Raw genomic sequence first — 17,153 nt, 5'->3', positions numbered from 1 at the left:
GTGGTCCCCTCCCAATTCCTGGGTTGCCCAGAGCCCCCTCAGAGGCAAGAGGTCAAACGTCCTAGGGCCTGGACTTAAACAGTCCGTGTGGTACTGACAACCTTCCTCCTGGCCATTAACTAGGTGACCGAGAGCTCCCAGGAAAGGCTTCACGGGCTCTCGTGAACACTTGGTTAGTAGATTATCCTGAACTAGACCAGGTGAAGATCCCAATAGGTCCTTCTGTTCCAGACACGGCCTGATCGGAGCAAAGTGTTATAGCCCAGCAAGTGGAATGCAGCCATTGTTGGGAGCAATTCTCTCTCTCTCGTGTGCGGGCACGCACACACACACGCACACACACGCGCGCACACACGCACACACACACACACACACACACACACACACGTACGACCTGCCTCGGGACCACGTCAGCTCTCTGATTCTGGGCCCGTCTCCTGCCATCTCACCATGCCACAGCCATCGCCCTGGGCCGAATTGAAAACAGGTGGCCCTGGCCACTTAGAAAAGGGTACCACCTCTGGACATCTGAGGTGACACGTGACCCAAAAAGACTGGAGTCAGAGCACGAGGCAGCTTGCCCCGAGGTATCAGCGCCATCCATCCAAGGAATCAATGTTGAACTTATTTGGACTGGTCCTCCCCACCCATCAGTCTGCCTTAGTGTTACCAACCCTGGACTCACCAAACAGCATGGTGCCTGGATGGCTGCCCCCAGATCATGCAGGTGCTGAGGCCCAGGGACTCACTGTCGTATGAGTAGCCCACGACATGGGATTGGTTTGTGAATTCTTCCATGCCAAAAGATGGAAGAACCTGGGTCTGAGGACAGGTCAACAGCCCATTAGCCAATCCTGGAATCAACCTACTTCCAGATTCCTTAATAAATTCTTTTATCATTTACTGCCAACAAAACAAAACAAAACAAAACAACTCCAAACAAAAACCCAGCCCTGTCCTCCAGTCGTGGCACACACTGGGCTCACGGCCAGTGTGTGGTTCTCCCTGACCTGGAACCCCAGTATGGGAGCCAGTGGTGGCCGAGCAGGACAGCAAGTGTCCCAGGGGCAGACGTTTTGCTTCTGGTCCCCCTAACTCTGGGCTCTGCTGGTTTAGAGGTTTTATACCTATGAGAGGAATGTTTCCACCAAGAGACACCTCCACGCTGCATTGACCAGAAGCTGAGAGCAGCATCTGGCCTGTGGGACCACTCATGCGCTTGGGCAAACGCATGCAGAGAGAAAGCAGGAGGCCTGCCCTGGGCTGGTGGGCCCCGATCGTCAGGGGGACAGGTCCACCACTCAAAAGCCCACAAGGAGGATGGAAGGAACTCGGTGGTTTCTCGGGTGTCTCCTCAAACTGCCGGATCCAATGGCTCAATGTGGGGCTGTAGATTTCCTTACAGCCAGGATCCACCAGGGCCTTGAGCTCTCTGGAAGGTTCTGGTTATCTGACCAGGCCTGTACCTTCACTGCTGAGTTGCTGTCTGTGGGCAGAGGTCCACGGAGTGGGTAGGAGAGGGGAGATGCTCTGGTCTCTTGACTCATTGCTACAGCGAGGACAGCGTTCCCCCGTGTGTGTCTGGTGCACATGGATAATGAACATTTCCTTTCTGTCTTCCTTTACGAGCTGATGTGGCCGAGAGGTGATGGCAATGGTCAACAGTGTGATTTAAAGTCATAGATTTTTAAAATGTCAAAGGACCGCTACAGAGGTGGCCAAGATGGTGGGCCTGGAGCCTGAGGGGCCTGGGGGCACCCTTTGGGAAAGGGTGAGGCTGTATGGGATCAGGTGGAGGCTTTGTGTCCCTGGTTTTGTTTTCGCAGGGCCGCTGGGGAAGAGGAGTGTGTGGTGGGGACGGCTGTGTCTTGGCTGCCCAGCCTGTGAACCTCCCTCCCATTGGGTGAGCCTTGTGCCGCCTCCCTTCTCGAGGCCAAAACAGTCCAGATACTTGTTCTCTCAGGCCCTGGCCGAGAGTGGAGGGCACATGGCCTGAGCCTGGCCAACCAGATGCTTCCACTGGGGCCAGGTGCCTGGAGTATGCATCACAAAGAAGCGGGGAGAGTTTAGAATTCCTGCCCTGCTCCAGTAGGGGCAGCCTCCAGCACCCAGAACCCACGGAACCCCAGGCCCGGTCCCCCCGCCTTGGCCTAGATTCTGTGGGTCTTCCAGTATCCTTCTAGTATATCCTTCTTCTGCCTGACCACCCCATGGTGGGTGTCTTTTATTTGTGGTCAAGCACTCTGTTTGTGGCCTTTTAAGGTTCTTTGCAAATTTCCATTTTTACAAACAACGCTGAGATGAGAATCTCTGCCCCCATCCCTGTGCACATGTGCAAGGATTGATGGAGAAAAGATTCCAAACACGTGCTGTTCCTTCTACCTGGAACACACCCTCCTCCCATTTCCCCCACATCTGCTGCCCCGCACTCTTCATTTCTCCACTGAGATCCACTAAAGTAGCTCCAGCCTGTGCCTCCCCCTGCCACCCTCTGGTTTCCATCACCTGTTATTCCAGCTTGTATTTACCCCAAGTGTTTTACTTGTGATCGCCTGTCTCACCCACAAGACTGCAGCTTCACACGGAAAGGACTGGATCTGCTCATTCACTGGACCCCAGGGCCCAGCACACCCAATGTCCGAACACCCGGTGGATTCAACAACTCTTTCTGCATGAACAAGAGAACTTGGGAACCACAGTGCATTTTTAAAAAAAATAAGTTTATTTATTTATTTTTGGCTGCATTGGGTCTTCGTTGCTGTGCACAGGCTTTCTCCAGTTGCGGCAAGCGGGGGCTACTCTTTGTTGCGGTGCCCGGGCTTCTCATTGCTGTGGCTTCTCTTGTTGCGGAGCACAGGCTCTAGGCGTGCAGGCTCAGTAGCTGTGGCTCACAGGTTTAGTTGCTCTGCGGCATGTGGGATCCTCCCTGACCAGGGCTCGAACACGTGTCTCCTGAATTAGCAGGCAGATACTCAACCACTGCGCCACCAGGGAAGCGCCCACAGTGCAATTTTAATGATCTCTGATAAGGGACAGCAGAGGGCAGAGTGAAAGGCAGGGGAGGAGACCCGACAGCTCCTTGTTCATATCTTGTTGCTTCCCAACAAACCAGCTGGGCGGGCAGTGGGAAGTGGGAGCTCTCGGTTTGTGGACTGCAGTAGTTGAAACCTTCCAGTAATTTCTTTAAGCTCAGAGAGATCAACGGAAGCGGGGGGGGGGGGGCCATCTGGTGGCTGGTGGTTGGAGATGGTTGCAGAGAGGAGGTGAAGGATGGGAGGTGCCCCGCCTCCGGGCGCTCCTGCCACCCAGCCTCGGGTCTAGTCCACACCCGTGGAGTTGGTCAGGTAGAAGGGACGGATTACAACTTGGAAGCTGCTGAAGGACCCTGCCGGGCAGGGGAAGAAGGAGGCACTCCTGGAGCTGTTGGTGTCCAGGGCACTGGGGATCAGGGCCTTCCAGCCCTCGAAGTTGGTGACGTCCGCCACGAAGTTTCTCCCACAGAGCATCAGGGCCTTGTTTTCATAACCGATGGTGGGCTTGGAGTAGCTAGACTTGGAGAGGGCCAGGAGCGGGGGGTCGTCAGAGGAGCACGAGAACCCGTAGTTCCAGCAGCTCCGGACGGTGGGGAGGTAGACTAAAGACCAGGAGACTGAGTTGGCCTGGAAGAGGAAGCTGGGGTGCTGGGGCGTCTGGAAGGACCGGTAGGGGTTGTAACTGGAACCTGTCACGGAGGCGCTCCAGGTGCGCGAGGTGTAAAGCCGGGGCTGGTAGGTGTCCTCGGTGAGGTTCAGGCCCCTGTACTGAGCCAGCAGCTCGAAGGGCACGGTGTGGAACTCCAGGGCCTGCAGCATCTTCTTCTGGAACAGCGCCTCGTGACTCCAGTACAGGGACAGGTTAAACTGCAGCGTGAAGAGGTCGCTGGGCGGTATCATGGGGAACCGCACCCTCTCCACCAAGCCCTCCACCTCCCTGCGGGAGATGCGCCTCTCCTGGCTCCATTCATCCAAGGCCAGCAGCACAGCCAGCTCGCTGGGAGTGACCAGCTCATTCCTGGAGAGCAGGTCTCGGAGCACGGCCGTGGGGACGCTCGGCCAGGCCTCGGCCTGCGTCAGGGCCCTGAAGTTCCAGGCCAGGAACTGCATGCAGATCTCCTCCAGCACGGGGTCCCAGGTGGCCAGGGCATAGGCATAGAGGTCCAGGGCCGTCCGGAAAGAGGGGTCCTGGGGGAGGAGGATGGCAAAGAGGTGCCCGCAGTAGCTCTGCAGCTGCTTGGCCCCGGAGGCAGAGGCGAGCTTGTGCAAGCACTTCACTGACGACAGAGAGACGTCGATCCTCCGGGAGTAGAGGTACCTGCGGGGAGACAAGGGCTGATGCCTGGTGATACTCCTTCCCCGCAGGGCAGCAGGTGTGCCCTGATGCACGTGTGCGATTGACCGCTGACACCCGCGGTGCTAGCTATTTCGAGGGGCATTCAGAGCCCCCTGATTTATCTCCTGGTCAACGCACATTCCAAGCTCCCATTTGCTTAGAGCCAGGTGTGGGCGGATCCCAGGCTCTTTGAGGAGATTGCTTCATCCTCATCCGTGAGGGAGGTGGTCCCACCACCTCCTCCACCATCACCATCGTCCTCACGGGCCGGACCATGGGCGCCAGGGCCTGCTGGCCATCACGGGCATCAGCGTTGCCCTGCCCTTCCCTTCCCACCGTCACGCACCTGGCCAGACCCCTTCGGGCCCCCACTGGGTGCCCGTAGGCGCCCCTCTGACCCCAGCACCTGTCAGGTGTTCCCGTGACCCCCAGCACCTGTCAGGTGTTCCCGTGACATAGGCATCGTCGCTGGCCACCTCCTATCTGCCTTCCCCACCAGCCGTGAGCCCCGCGGGCGGCACCCAGTCTGTGCCATCTGCCATGTAACTCAGTGAGCCACCAGGAAGCCCTTTGCTGCGTGAAGATGCGTGCGGAGAGAGCCTGCTGGGAGGGGAAACGACAGGCTGTGGCTGCTGTCTCCTGGGACATGGTGAGTGGGGTCCTGCTTTGGGAAGAGCCAAACTCTCCCCATGGCTTCTCTCGAACGCTGAGCCTTCCAGGGAGCAGCGGACCTGGTGGCTACCCTGTTACCTGAACATAGAGCTGGGGGCGCCCAGAGCAGAGCTGGGGCCCCACAGTGTCCAGTGCCGGTGGCAGAGGTGGGCCCGCCCTCCTCCCACCCTCTCTGCCCTCATGCGCTCAACACACATCACGTGATCCTGCTGATGGCCGTGAACTCTGGGGCAAAAAAGGGCATCTGCACCCTCTGGCCCGTCGCCCATAGCTGGGTATCTGCCTGGTGGTGGCCTGAGCCCAGGAACCTTCGCCTTGGGCAGCACCCGGACAGCGGACGAGGCACTGCCTCTCTTATAGGCAAGGGGTGGCACCGAGGGCCCCGCAGATGGCCATTGACAAAGGGAGCAAGGAAACCACAGAATGTTTCTGTTACCACCCCTTAATCCCGCTTTGGGGCCAGAGAGGGATGGTTCCCAGCCGCTGGGAGCTGTGCAGCTCCCACCTGGTGATGCCCCAGCCCGGCTGGCTCTCCCCGGTCTGGGCACACTGGCCACCCTCAGCTTCAGGCGGGCACCCGAGTGGCTGGGGACAGGGGGTCGCAATCAGCCCTTCGGCCCTGCGCCACCATCAGGGAAGAAAACATCCTGAAAGGTAGAAAAAAGACCAAAGGCCCCGGGATGTTAGTGACCCCCAGAGACCCCAGAAACTGGTGAGAAGCCGGATTACTGACAGAAGGCTCTGAATAGCAGTTGCCGCGTGGGGAACACTGGGAAGAGGGAAGGGGAGCGTGCGGGGCAGCCGCAGTGAGCAGGGGTCTTCTGAGGCCTTCTGGGGCCTGGACGGGGCTCACTGCAGCCTCTCTGCCTTAGGGGAGGGAGAGAGACAGGGGCAGAGAGAAAGGAAGAGAGAGAGAGGGAGGGAGAGACAGAGACAGAGAGAGACACAGGGAGACAGAAAGAGACAGGGAGAGACAGGGAGAGAGAGCCGGAGCACATGGCCAGACAGTCCAGAAAATCACTGAACTCTGACCAAGGGCGGTGACTCCAGCTGGGGCCGGGAAGCTGGGGACAGGCGCAAACGCATTACAGATATCAGTCCCGCTAGGAGGGGTACCGGATGGCTGCCAAGTTCTTATATTGTCCTTGGCTGAAAAGAAGCCACTTTAATCTGTTTTAACTGCCATTTGTTGTTTTCTCTTAAATGTCACTTTCACCTACCTACAGCTTTGGGTCACGAGAGAGAACAGCTTTCATAGACGTGGTTCTTTTTTCAAATCGATGCTCGCAGAACACCAGCCCCCCGGGAGGCCCCTCGGGTGGGGACAGAGTGGCCCCCAGCAGGGCGTTCTGGGGGAAGGGGCCGCCCCTCGGGGCCCACTCTCATCTGGGAGACGGGCTCCTGAGCGTGGCCGGCCCACTGGTTAGACCCGAGGCCTGGGCGGCCCCGCCTGAGGGCTTCCCCCCACTTTTCTCCAGCAACAGATTTGGATTCGGTTTTTAAAAGAATTTTTTGAGTGAGCAGATCAGTCAGGTGAGAAGAGGGAGAATCCTTTGATGGTTGTTTTTTGGATGCTTTTACGACACCTGAGAGAGAGGGGTGCGTGTGCGTGCGTGTGTGTGCGTGCGTGTGTGCGTGCGTGCACTGCCCCATCTGTCACAGCCCCTGCAGAAAGAATGCATAAGAATGTGCGTGTGGGCTTCCCTGGTGGCGCAGTGGTTGAGAGTCCGCCTGCCGATGCAGGGGACACGGGTTCGTGCCCCGGTCCGGGAAGATTCCAAATGCCGCGGAGCGGCTGGACCTGTGAGCCTGCGCTCCGCAACGGGAGGGGCCACAACAGTGAGAGGCCCGCGTACCACTAAAAAAAAAAAAAAAAAAAAAAAAAGAATGTGCGTGTGAATGTGAGGATGCGTGGCTGTGAAGGCAAATGTGCGAATGTGTGAGTGTGTGTGCACACAAGTGTGAACAAGCGTGTTCACCCAAGCATGGCTGCCGTCGGTGCCGCATCCCTCGTCCCTGCGGTTTGCCTTGGAGGGGATGCTGCCCAGTCCCCAGCCCCTGGCCCCAAGGACACTCACTTGATAAAGTCTCTGACGACAGGCACACACTCGGTATCCACCTCCATAGTGACACTGCTGCTCGGCTCCTTCCACAGGCCGTGTGCCTCGGGGTTGGTGGACAGGATCAGCTTGTGGGCACAGATGCCCAGCTCGTCCTCCTCCTTCGTCTTCACCCTGATGAACAGGTCACAGCCCTTTTGGCTCTCAAAGATCTGCTCTAGAGCTGCGGGGAGCTCGCTGGACAGGTCAAAGGTGTGGATGCCTCTGGTTTCTAAGGGGTAGAAGGGAACGTGCCGTGTTGGGAGGGGCCCTGACACTTGCTTCCTTTGTGACCTGAAAACACTTTTGCTCCCTGGAGTCAGTTTCTTCCCTTAAATCGTGGCCCCGCTCCTGCCTTATCTACTCAGAAAGGCTCCTGGGGAGGCAAGGAAAGAACAGCCCTGGAAGACGGGGTGCTGTTGCCCTCCGTGGCCCAGAGCCCCCGCTCCGTCAAACACCCCTACTTAGCTCATCTGCCTCCTCCAGATTCTGACAGCACATCCAGGTGGGTGTTTCGGAGGCGCTGACTCCCAGAGCCTGGGGCCCCATCCCAATCAATCACTCACCCAGATATGACCTTCTAAAACCCAAACCTCCTGCCTGGTTTGGTCTGAAGAGGGAGGGTTTAATGGCAACCCTATTTAGAGTTTTGAGGTTCTCAGCAGCCTCCTTCAGGGGACCGAGGCCTAGAGAAGCTACTTGAAGCCCCCAGGGTGGTTTAGGGGTGATGCACCGCCTCTCCTGGCCCCTCCCAAAGCTTAGCAAGAAACTAAATTCCATCTGTTTTTTCTTTGCCACAAACAGGTTTGAATCAATTCTGACAATTAAACCAGGTGGGTTCAGCCCCCGCATTCCTCCCTGCACCCCAGACTCTCCTTTACTCTCACCCCGGGGCTCCCCACCAGGCCAGGGCTGCTTCCTGCCTTGCACCCCAGCCCCACAGCCCAGGTGTGTCTCCTGCACGTGCTCCCACGCTCCCTGTGCGAGCCCAGGGAGAAGGACAAGTGGTCATGAGAGACGAGATAAAACTGGGACCCGAGGACTCAAAACTGCGGGGCAGCCTCGGTCCATTTAGAATGTCTGATGGCGTTGGGGAGAGGGCAGGGCTGGGGCTGTTTGCAATCAGGCCTTTCTGCCCCCAAGAAACGTCTAAAGCACGTCCAGCAGGCTGTCTAAGCCCGGGTCCGGGGGGTGTGCTGTAATATGTTTTGGAATGCGAACCAGCAGAAACAAAAGGCTGGCATTTCGAGAGATACGCCTGCAGCGTGTAGACACAGGGTGCAGAGGCACCTCGTTTTAATGTGCTTCACAGATGCCGCGTTTCTCTGAAACTGAAAGTTGTTGCAACTGTGCCTTGAGCTACACCATTTTTTCTTTTTCCCAACGGCATTTGCTCACTTTGCGTCTCTGTGTCACATTTTGGTAATTCTCAGTCACCTTTGATGTTACTATTGGAAAAAGATTATGACTTGCTGAAGGCTCAGATGGTGGTTAGCATTTTTTAGCAATAAAGTATTGTTTAATTAAGGTATGTACATTATTCTTCTAAAAATTAAGGTGTGTAGAGTGTTTTTTTTTCATCGATAGCTTTTCTGGTTCACTGATTTTATGCCATCGATCTATTATATTTAGAACTGGCTAGTCCTTAAATTTGTTCTCTACAAAAAAAGAGAGAAAATATGCATATTTATTTTATCTGAAACTCTTCAGCTTCAATCCTCTCTTAATGCAACAAGGCCTTGCCCGTGTACAGCTGAGCACGGGTGTCAGTCTCCCCGCACCTCCCCCCATCACAGGGAGGGGGCGCTGCTGGGCCAGGAGCCTGCACCCGGTGACAGCTGCTTTCTCTCTTGCAGGAGTGACCTAGGACTCTGGACTAGGGTCAGAAAATCTTTGTTCCAGTTCTAGCTCTGCTTCCAACTAAGTGTGCTTGCTTATTTATTTAATTGAAGTATAGTTGGTTTACAATATATTAATTTCAGGTGTACGACATAGTGATTCAATATTTTAGTATGTACATTGTTTCTTTAGACATAATACTACTGCACACTCAGTAGACTACAGTATAGTGTAAACATAACTTTTACAGGCACTGGGAAACTCAAAAATTCCTGTGACTCGCTTTACTGTGATACTCGCTTTCAGTGGTTTGGAACCGAACCTGAGATATCTCCGAGGTGTGCCTGTATTTGGAATGTGGCTCATTGCCCGAGAATCGGGTTAAATGGAGCATTTCTGAGTGGCTCCGGTCGGGGTTGCGGGGGGGGGCGGTAAGGAAGTGGAGCTCTGTTGCTGTGAGGTGGTGGGAACTGGGCCTTTCCTGCCCCTCCTGGAGAGTAGGCACCACCTGCGAACCTTTGCATGGGAAGGTGTGTGATCCGCGTGGAGGGGTGGGGAGCCGACGTGACCACCGTCCCTGGGATCCAGGGCTCGGGCCTCCGTGGCAGCTCTTGGGCGGGGGTACAGGGAGGGCCCTGGGGCTCAGGATGGGGCACACCCCCCCGCCCCCGCTCACCGTTGGTGCAGATCACGCCGGCGTCCTCGTCATGTCTACAGTTGCTCTTCATCCAGCCCAGGGATGTGCAGTTGGCCAGCGAGGGCTCTGTCCCGGTGCACTGCACCTCGTCCAGCATGATGGGGCCCCTTCCTGGTGGCACAGCAAGGACGACAGAGCCTGGAGGGGGAGCTGGGGCTCTCGGGGCTCTTGTAACGTCATACCACGAACTAGCCTTGTTCTCACAAGGTCTGTCTGCCTCGTAGATATCAAATTATTATACCGTAATTTACGTGTCTACCCCTGTCTCTGAATATTTGGATGATTTCCCTTTTTTTGAATCACAGGCACTGCACACAGACTTTTCTTTTGGGGGGAAACTGTTTCGAGAAGGTAAATTGCCCGGAGTGGAGCCACTGGGCTGGAGGACACGGCCGCCGGCCAAGCCTGCGTGCGCGCCGGGCCGCCAGCGCTCAGCCAGCGCGGGGCTTCGGCCTCTTTGAAACCTCTGCCAGCACTGAGCTGGCGGGAACGCCATTTGCCCGCCTTAGGTACGATCCCTTCCTGGGCCTGGTTACTTAGCAGCGCGTCCAGCTTTGGAGGACCTGGGGACTCACAGGTTACCTGGCCCGAAGGTGGCTCTGCCCAGAGCCTCAGTGGCATTCTTGAAGCCCAGGGCTCGGCAGACAACGCTGGCATCTGTCAGGTCCCACAGCTTGTCACACACCGTCCCCCACTGGCCGCTGTAGTAGATCTCCACGCGGCCCTCGTTGGCGGTGTCCCCGTCGGCCAGCCGCATGTCACCGTCTTTCACGCCTGCAAGCTCCCGAGGGAGAGCAGAGGTCAGCAAGGATGAAAGCCGCGTGCTGGGTCTCCATCCCAAGGCAGCAGCATGGCCGCCCCACCCTCCTCCGGGGTCATGTGCTTTCACGGGGGCAGTAAAGTTCTCCCCAGTAGGGGGTGACCCCTGGATCATTAGCTTTGAAGACTCCATCCATCCTCGAGGGGATCACCCCCCGGGGAGGAATGGAAAGTACACATAGACCGCCCCCCATACACACAGTGAGGGTAGACTCCACCTTTCTTGTCTCTGAGGTCTGAACCCTTTATTGATAGAGATGGGGCAGAGGGGTGCCCGATGCCACCTGAGAGTAGGGTGGCAGGACCCCAAGGAAAGAATGGGGGATGGGGCAGAGGCCCACACTGACCCCACTGAGGGTGTCTGGGGCTTGGGGTGCAGCCCGGGCACCACAGTGAGGACTGCTGGAAGGGGCGTGTGGGAACATGGGGGGCAAGCAGGCCCAGGGCGCCCCGGAACTCAGGCAGAGTGCCAGGCAAGGAGAGGAAGCGGGGTCCTGGCCCTACACCTGTTCTTCTGGGACTCGGCCCGCTGACCTCCCCTGCCCAGCCCCACCTCAGCCCCGGCCGGAGCCGACAGGGTCAGGCAGGAGCTGGGTGCCGTGTCAAAGGGCACTTCTCAGATGGGGGAGCAACAGGCCTCTGTGGGGTCACCAGGATGAGGAAGGGCCTCGAAGTGTGAAGGGTGAGGACAGCCGTCCAGGACTCTGGAATCTGTGTCCAAAGGGCACTGGCCTCGTGTCCCCCAGGGTTTGGCCAATCTGTGGGCCCCTCCTGCCGGGTCCCTCTGGTTCCCACCGGATGAAATGGTGACTCCCTTGGCATCCCCCCACCGAAACATACAAGCCATGACTTGGGACACCCGGGGTTTCAAGCAGGAGAGAAGACCCGGGCTGACTCCCGTCACCCAGGCACCGGGCAGAACATTGCCCTGATTTTCTGCAAAGAGGGGGCTGACCCCGCAGAGCAAGGGAGCGGCAGCTTCACAGACGCTGCTTTCCAGATCTCCGGGGGCCCGCTCACCGTGAATCCCCGCGACCAGCAGCGACATCCACAGGAGCCACAGAGGGGCCATGGTCTTGCCTGGGAGCCCCTGTCCTGCAGCGAAAGGAGGCAGCCGAGTGAGACGGCGGAGCTGGACAGCCCGTGGCACCAGGGCCGGCGTGTCCACCCAGCCTTTGGACCCTGATCACGGAGGGCGGCCGGCGGGTGCAGGGCCTGCACCCTCAGAGCCAGGAGCCTGGGGAGCGCCCGGCGGGGGCCCCTTACCTCATCTGAAGGTGGTCCTCCGAGGATGAGGGAGACCTGCTCAGAGGAAGGGGGGGGGTCTCTGGGCAGCGAGGACAGTGGGAACAGGAGCCCATCTCAGAAAGCTAGGCCTGGCGTGGCTGTGGGGGGGATGGGTGGGGAGGAGGGGAGGGAGAAGGCAGGGTGTGCGGGGCCCAGATTGGGAGGGCCTGGGGAGCCCTGCTCAGGATGGGGCTTTGTCTTCAGTCAGTGGAGCCCTGAGTGGGTGCCCTGAGGTCTGCAGCAGACGGAGAACATTCTGTGGGCTCTGGACCAAGTGAGCCCAGGAAGGGAGGGGGCGGCAAGAGCAGGGCAGGGGGATGCAGCAGGACGAGGCCCCAGAAATCCGGGCAGGAGTGACAGAGGGACAGCCAGCAGTGAGAGAGCTTGGGCTGGGTGCGTCGGGCGGGGCGGACAGGGGTCAGGGCTGAGGCCCAGGCCTCTGACTGTGCAGCCGGCTGTGGGTGGGGAGAGGCTGCGGGGAGGGGCACAGGATGCGAGGACCTCTGAGGTCAGTGTCCCCAAGGAGCAGAGGCTCGAAGAGGTGGGGGACCACCGAGGCCACACAGCCAGCCCTGGGCAGGCAGGCAGGGGGGATCCAGGTCTCCCCACTTTTGCCTGGACTTCTTGGCTCCGTTTAATTGTCACTGCTCACTTTTCCCCTTCACCCCCATCCTGCCCCTCACTTGCCTCCCTCCCCTCCTGTCCGCACAAGGGGGTGGTCACTGCAACACCAACACTCACCCCCGGGGCCCAGCGAGCAGAGATGTGGCCTCTCTTGTGGCTGCCCCTCAAGTCAGGGCCTGGTGACCTCGGGGCGGCACCCCGGGACTGCGTTAACCAGACCCCCGGGGGCTCCCAGGCACGAAGGCCTGTTAACCATCATTGAACGGCATCACTGGGCCAGGACGGCTCACACCGCTGGCTCGTGGGATCCTGACCACGAGCCTGAGAAATGCTTCATTGACCCCACCTTACAAGCGAAGGGGTAGCCGGCTCGGCTCACATAGCTGGGGAGCCGTGCGTGGTGTGTTTGTGTGGGGGTGCCCTCTCTTCATTACACTGACCTCAGCAGATGGCCAAGGGGCTAGGATGACCAACCGCCCAGTGCACTGGGGCCTGTCCCGGCTTTAGCACGGGAACTCCTGTGTCCTGGGACATGCCCTAGGTCCCAGGCACATGGGGATGGCTGGCCACCCTCTGCACTCCCCAGACGGTGGCAGCCACCAGCTTTGCTCTTCCTGAAACAGGAACTCAAGGCCCCAGACAAATGGCCATTTAAGCACTTGGCACGTGGTATGCAAATATCACAGTACTTCAGGTGGCTGCGACCACCCGCTTTTGCCTGACTCATTTGGGAAGTGGGACAGAGTTTATGCAGACTGGAGAGAGGTGCTCTTCCTTTGGGCAGGTTTAGCCTGGGCTGAAAAGCACTGAGCAGAGAGAGCACCTTGGCTGAATTCCGAGCCCGCTTTTGCCCCTTGGGCTGGTGTCCTGTGTGCCAGTGGACACCCTGCCCAACTAACAGTCCACAGAGACCCTCTGGACATGGAGCCGCGGTGACGGTCCCCGGACTCAGGAGAAGCACCAGATCCCCATCTGGCTACAAGCAGGGAGACTTGGCCCCCATGAGATTACATGGTATAGAGAGAGGGACACCCACCTGAGAGCAAGAGGCACAAGCTTACCTGCCCGAGACAGCTACTGATGGCTGTCCTATAGCCTCCCACCTGCAGGATCCCTCTGCAGGTCAATCTTCAACCCAGAAAACCCTTCCAGTACAGAGCATGGTCGGGCTGGTCTCAGGAAATGCTTCAGAAAGCTCAGTCTAGTTTCGATTCCTAGAAACCACCTGACACTGTTTTCTTCTGGGGTTGGCTGCCGCCAAGGCTTCCTGCACCACCCCAATCCCCCTCGGTGCTGACTGGGGCGGTGGGGATGGCAGCGGCCCGAGGCGGCAGTCTGGCTGATTCTGTAACCAGAGCAAGGCGGCCGACAGCCACATTTGAATTTCAATACTCTTCCGAGCTGGACCAGTGCCAGGCCCCTGCGCTGGGGGAGGGGAAAGGAGGGGCAGCAGCGGACAGCGGTCAGAAGAGCAGAGGGTGGGCATGGACAGGCAGGATGTGCATCCGGGGACTGTGGGCTCTTTCACCGCACAGCCTGAACCATTTCCTGGGTCTCAAGCCTGACCTGAATGTTGCACCCTGCTGGGGCGGGGGCAGAACCTCTGGAGTGGACATAAACTGTTCTGCCCGTCTCACGCCCACTCCCTTGCCTTTCCTCTGACAGGCAGCCAGCATCTCGATTTTCCCCTGGGGAAGCACCCCCGTCTCACCCTCAGGTTGTGTGGCTCCTCTGGGGCTGACCTGAGCCTGGTGGGTGGGAGACAGATGGTGTCAGGGAGGCGCCGTGATCCCAGCCGGCCCAGGGAGTCAGCTTCGGACTCCCGGAACGGGACCCTGCCGGGAGCAGGCGGCCTGGAGATGCTGATGTCTGTGGTGCCCCCGACTGTGCCTTGAGGAAAGCCCAGCTGGGGATGCAGGTGAGGGAAGAGCTGAGAGACGGAGGAACCTCGGTCCTGATGCTATGGCTTGAGCACCTGCGTCCAGCTGGCCTGACGTCAAGGCCAAGCCCTGCCTTCAAGGTTAAATGAGGCAATTGATCTCTTCTATTTCTGTCACTTGCATTCCAGGTTCTGGACAAGAGCTGTCCCCTTGGAATGTCCCCAGGTCTCTCTAATCCAGTGGCTGTCAACCTGGTAGGCACATGAGAATCACCCAGGAGTTTCACAAACTCCCATAGGCCCAGACCCATTAAATCACAGTCTCTGGGGTGGGGACAGGCATTGGCATTAAAGCCTTGCAGGTGGTTCCCATGTGCAGCCGGGGTTGAGAACCAGTGGGGGAGACAGAGTTTCCCTGGCAGACCTGCGTCCAAAAGAGTGAGCCCCCAGGTCAACCATTCAATGACTATTTGCCCAAGATGTGAGGTCTGAGGGGGCTACCGGCTCATCTAATCCCCTCCAAAGGAACCGTAAAGATCAGTGGGGAGAGCAGCAGAAACAAAAGTGGCAGAAGAGACAGGGGAGTTTTAACACGCTATCCAGCTGAAGGAGCCTCAGTGCTGGCTGACACAGAAACCCCAGCACTGTCACTTCTAGCGTCGATCGGTACTTGCAGCAATAAGTGGCCGGTCTAGGTCAGGAGTGCATAGGAAGTCCTTTGGGAGGTACTGGTGGCAACGTCGAAAAACCCAAGTTGCCGAATCTTTATTCCCTGGGTCCTTTCCTGCTGGAAAGTCCTTTGTGTGCAGGTGGTAAAATGTCAGACTGAGGCCCAGACATGGAATCAAAGCACGGGTGTCTGTTCCCCTCCGGCTCTCAGGGTCTCTCCAGGAACAGGAGAACGGGAACTGAGACCATCTGCTCCAGAGAGGAGTGGCTCAGCTCTGGTAAGGAGACCAACTGAAAGCCCCAACACTGTGGACAATCGGGCCAGTGGTGACAATGTAGAGCCCGCTGCTGTAAGCAGGAAGCCACAGCCGAGACGTGGTGGCGAGCGTGCTGGGGGCTGTCAGAGACCAGAGCCCTTACGACGCCCGTACGACATTCTTTGTGCCTCCTCTCCCGCCCCGCCCCACCCCCCCCCCCCCCCCCCCCCCCACCAAACACGGAACGCTGCCTGTAATAGTAACCTCGAGGTAGCCGGCACTGCTGTCAAATTTTGACGGGACCCATTCAATACTCCCAACCTCTACAGGAAGTAGCTGCTCTTATTAACTCTTTAATAGATGAGAAAACGGAAATGCAGAGAGGGGAAACCCAACCAGTTACACAGCTGGGAGCGGGAGAGCTGGGATTCCAACCCACACTTTTCTTTCTTTTTTAAAAAATTGGCTTGAGGGACTTCCCTGTTGGTGCAGTGGTTGGGAGTCCCCCTGCCAACGCAGGCAACACGGGTTCGTTCGGTCCCTGGTCCGGGAGGATCCCCCATGCCGCAGAGCGGCTGGGCCCGTGCGCCACAGCTACTGGGCCTGGACTCTGGAGCCCGTGAGCCACAACTACTGAGACCGCGTGCTGAGGCTGCTGAAGCCCGCGCGCCTGGAGCCTGTGCTCCGCGGCGAGAGGGGCCGCCGCAATGAGAGGCCCGTGCACCGCAGCGAGGAGTAGCCCCCGCTGGCCGCAACTAGAGAAGCCCGCACACAGCAACGAAGACCCAACGCAGCCATAAATAAATAAATAAATTTATAGAAAAAAAAATTGGCTTGAGATCTGATAATTTACACACAATAAAGTGCATCGATTTAATGAGTTTTGCCAAACGTATACAGATGGTAACCATGGCAATCGTAATATAGAAAACATTCTCATCATCCCCAAATGTTCTCTTATGCCTTTGCTGACAATCCCCTCTGCCAGCCCCCAACCCTGGCAACCGGGGATCTGCTTTACTGCCACTGCAGCTCTGCGTGTTCTAGAATTTCATATAAATGGAAATACACAATATATAACCTTTAACTTAGCACATGCTTTTGAGATGTCACTGAGAATATCAGTAATTGGTTCTTTTCTCGCGAGTAGTAGCCCACTGTGTGGACAGACCTCAATCTGCTTCTGCACTTATGCATTCATGGACATTTGGGTCACTCCCACTTTTGGACTACACTCACCCCCCCACCACCCCCTTATCCGAGGCTTTGCTGTCTGCAGTTTCAGTTATCCGTGGTAAACTGCAGTCCAAAAATATTACATGAAAAATTCCAGAAATTAACAATTCGCGAGTTTTAAATTGTGCACTGTTCTGAGTAGCGTGATGAAACCTTGCGCCGTCCCACCTGGGACGTGCATCATCCCTCCATCCAGCGTATCCCACCTGTTAGTCAGTTAGTAGCCGTTGTCGTTATCAGATCGGCCGTCCAGATATCACAGTGCTTGTGTTAGGGCAAATCTTCTTTTACTTAATAATGGTCCCAAAGCACAAGAGTGGTATGCTGGCAGCTCAGCTATTCTCTTACTGTGCCTAATTTATAAATTAAACTTCGTCATAGGTAGGTACGTATAGGAAAAGACAGTATATATGGGGTTTGATACTATCCACAGTGTCAGGCATCCACTGGGGTGCTGGAGAGTATCCCCTGTGGATAAAGGTGGGACTACTGTATTACAAGTAAAGTTGTTAGGAAAATTTGGAGACAAGTCTTTGCATGAGCCTAAGTTTTTCTTTCTTTTGTGTAGGGATAAGATTACTGGGTCGTATGGTAGGTGTATATTTAACTTTTTAAGAAACTGTCAAAGTGTTTTCCGAAGTGGCTGAACCATTTTGCGACCCTACTAGCAATTTCTATGGTGGTTCCGGTAGCTTTAAATCCTTACC

At 57.1% G+C, this 17,153-nt stretch overlaps 1 protein-coding gene across 1 annotated transcript; it reads right to left on the bottom strand.

The window, feature by feature from the left end:
- Nucleotides 1-2,699: 2,699 nt before the first annotated feature.
- On the bottom strand, nt 2,700-13,795 carry LGALS3BP (galectin 3 binding protein). Its single transcript, XM_032617127.1, has 6 exons — nt 13,467-13,795; nt 11,515-11,589; nt 10,258-10,449; nt 9,655-9,786; nt 7,119-7,371; nt 2,700-4,350 (listed from the first exon to the last, which is right to left on the bottom strand). Exons 2-6 carry the CDS (start codon nt 11,564-11,566, stop codon nt 3,318-3,320), a joined length of 1,662 nt encoding a protein of 553 aa, XP_032473018.1. The 5' UTR covers nt 11,567-11,589; nt 13,467-13,795; the 3' UTR covers nt 2,700-3,317.
- Nucleotides 13,796-17,153: the final 3,358 nt, after the last annotated feature.

This window comes from Phocoena sinus, chromosome 20 (assembly GCF_008692025.1).
Source record: "Phocoena sinus isolate mPhoSin1 chromosome 20, mPhoSin1.pri, whole genome shotgun sequence".
Classification (NCBI taxonomy): domain Eukaryota; kingdom Metazoa; phylum Chordata; class Mammalia; order Artiodactyla; family Phocoenidae; genus Phocoena; species Phocoena sinus.
Note: the sequence above shows the minus strand (reverse complement) of the source record. Positions and strands in the feature narration are given on the sequence as shown.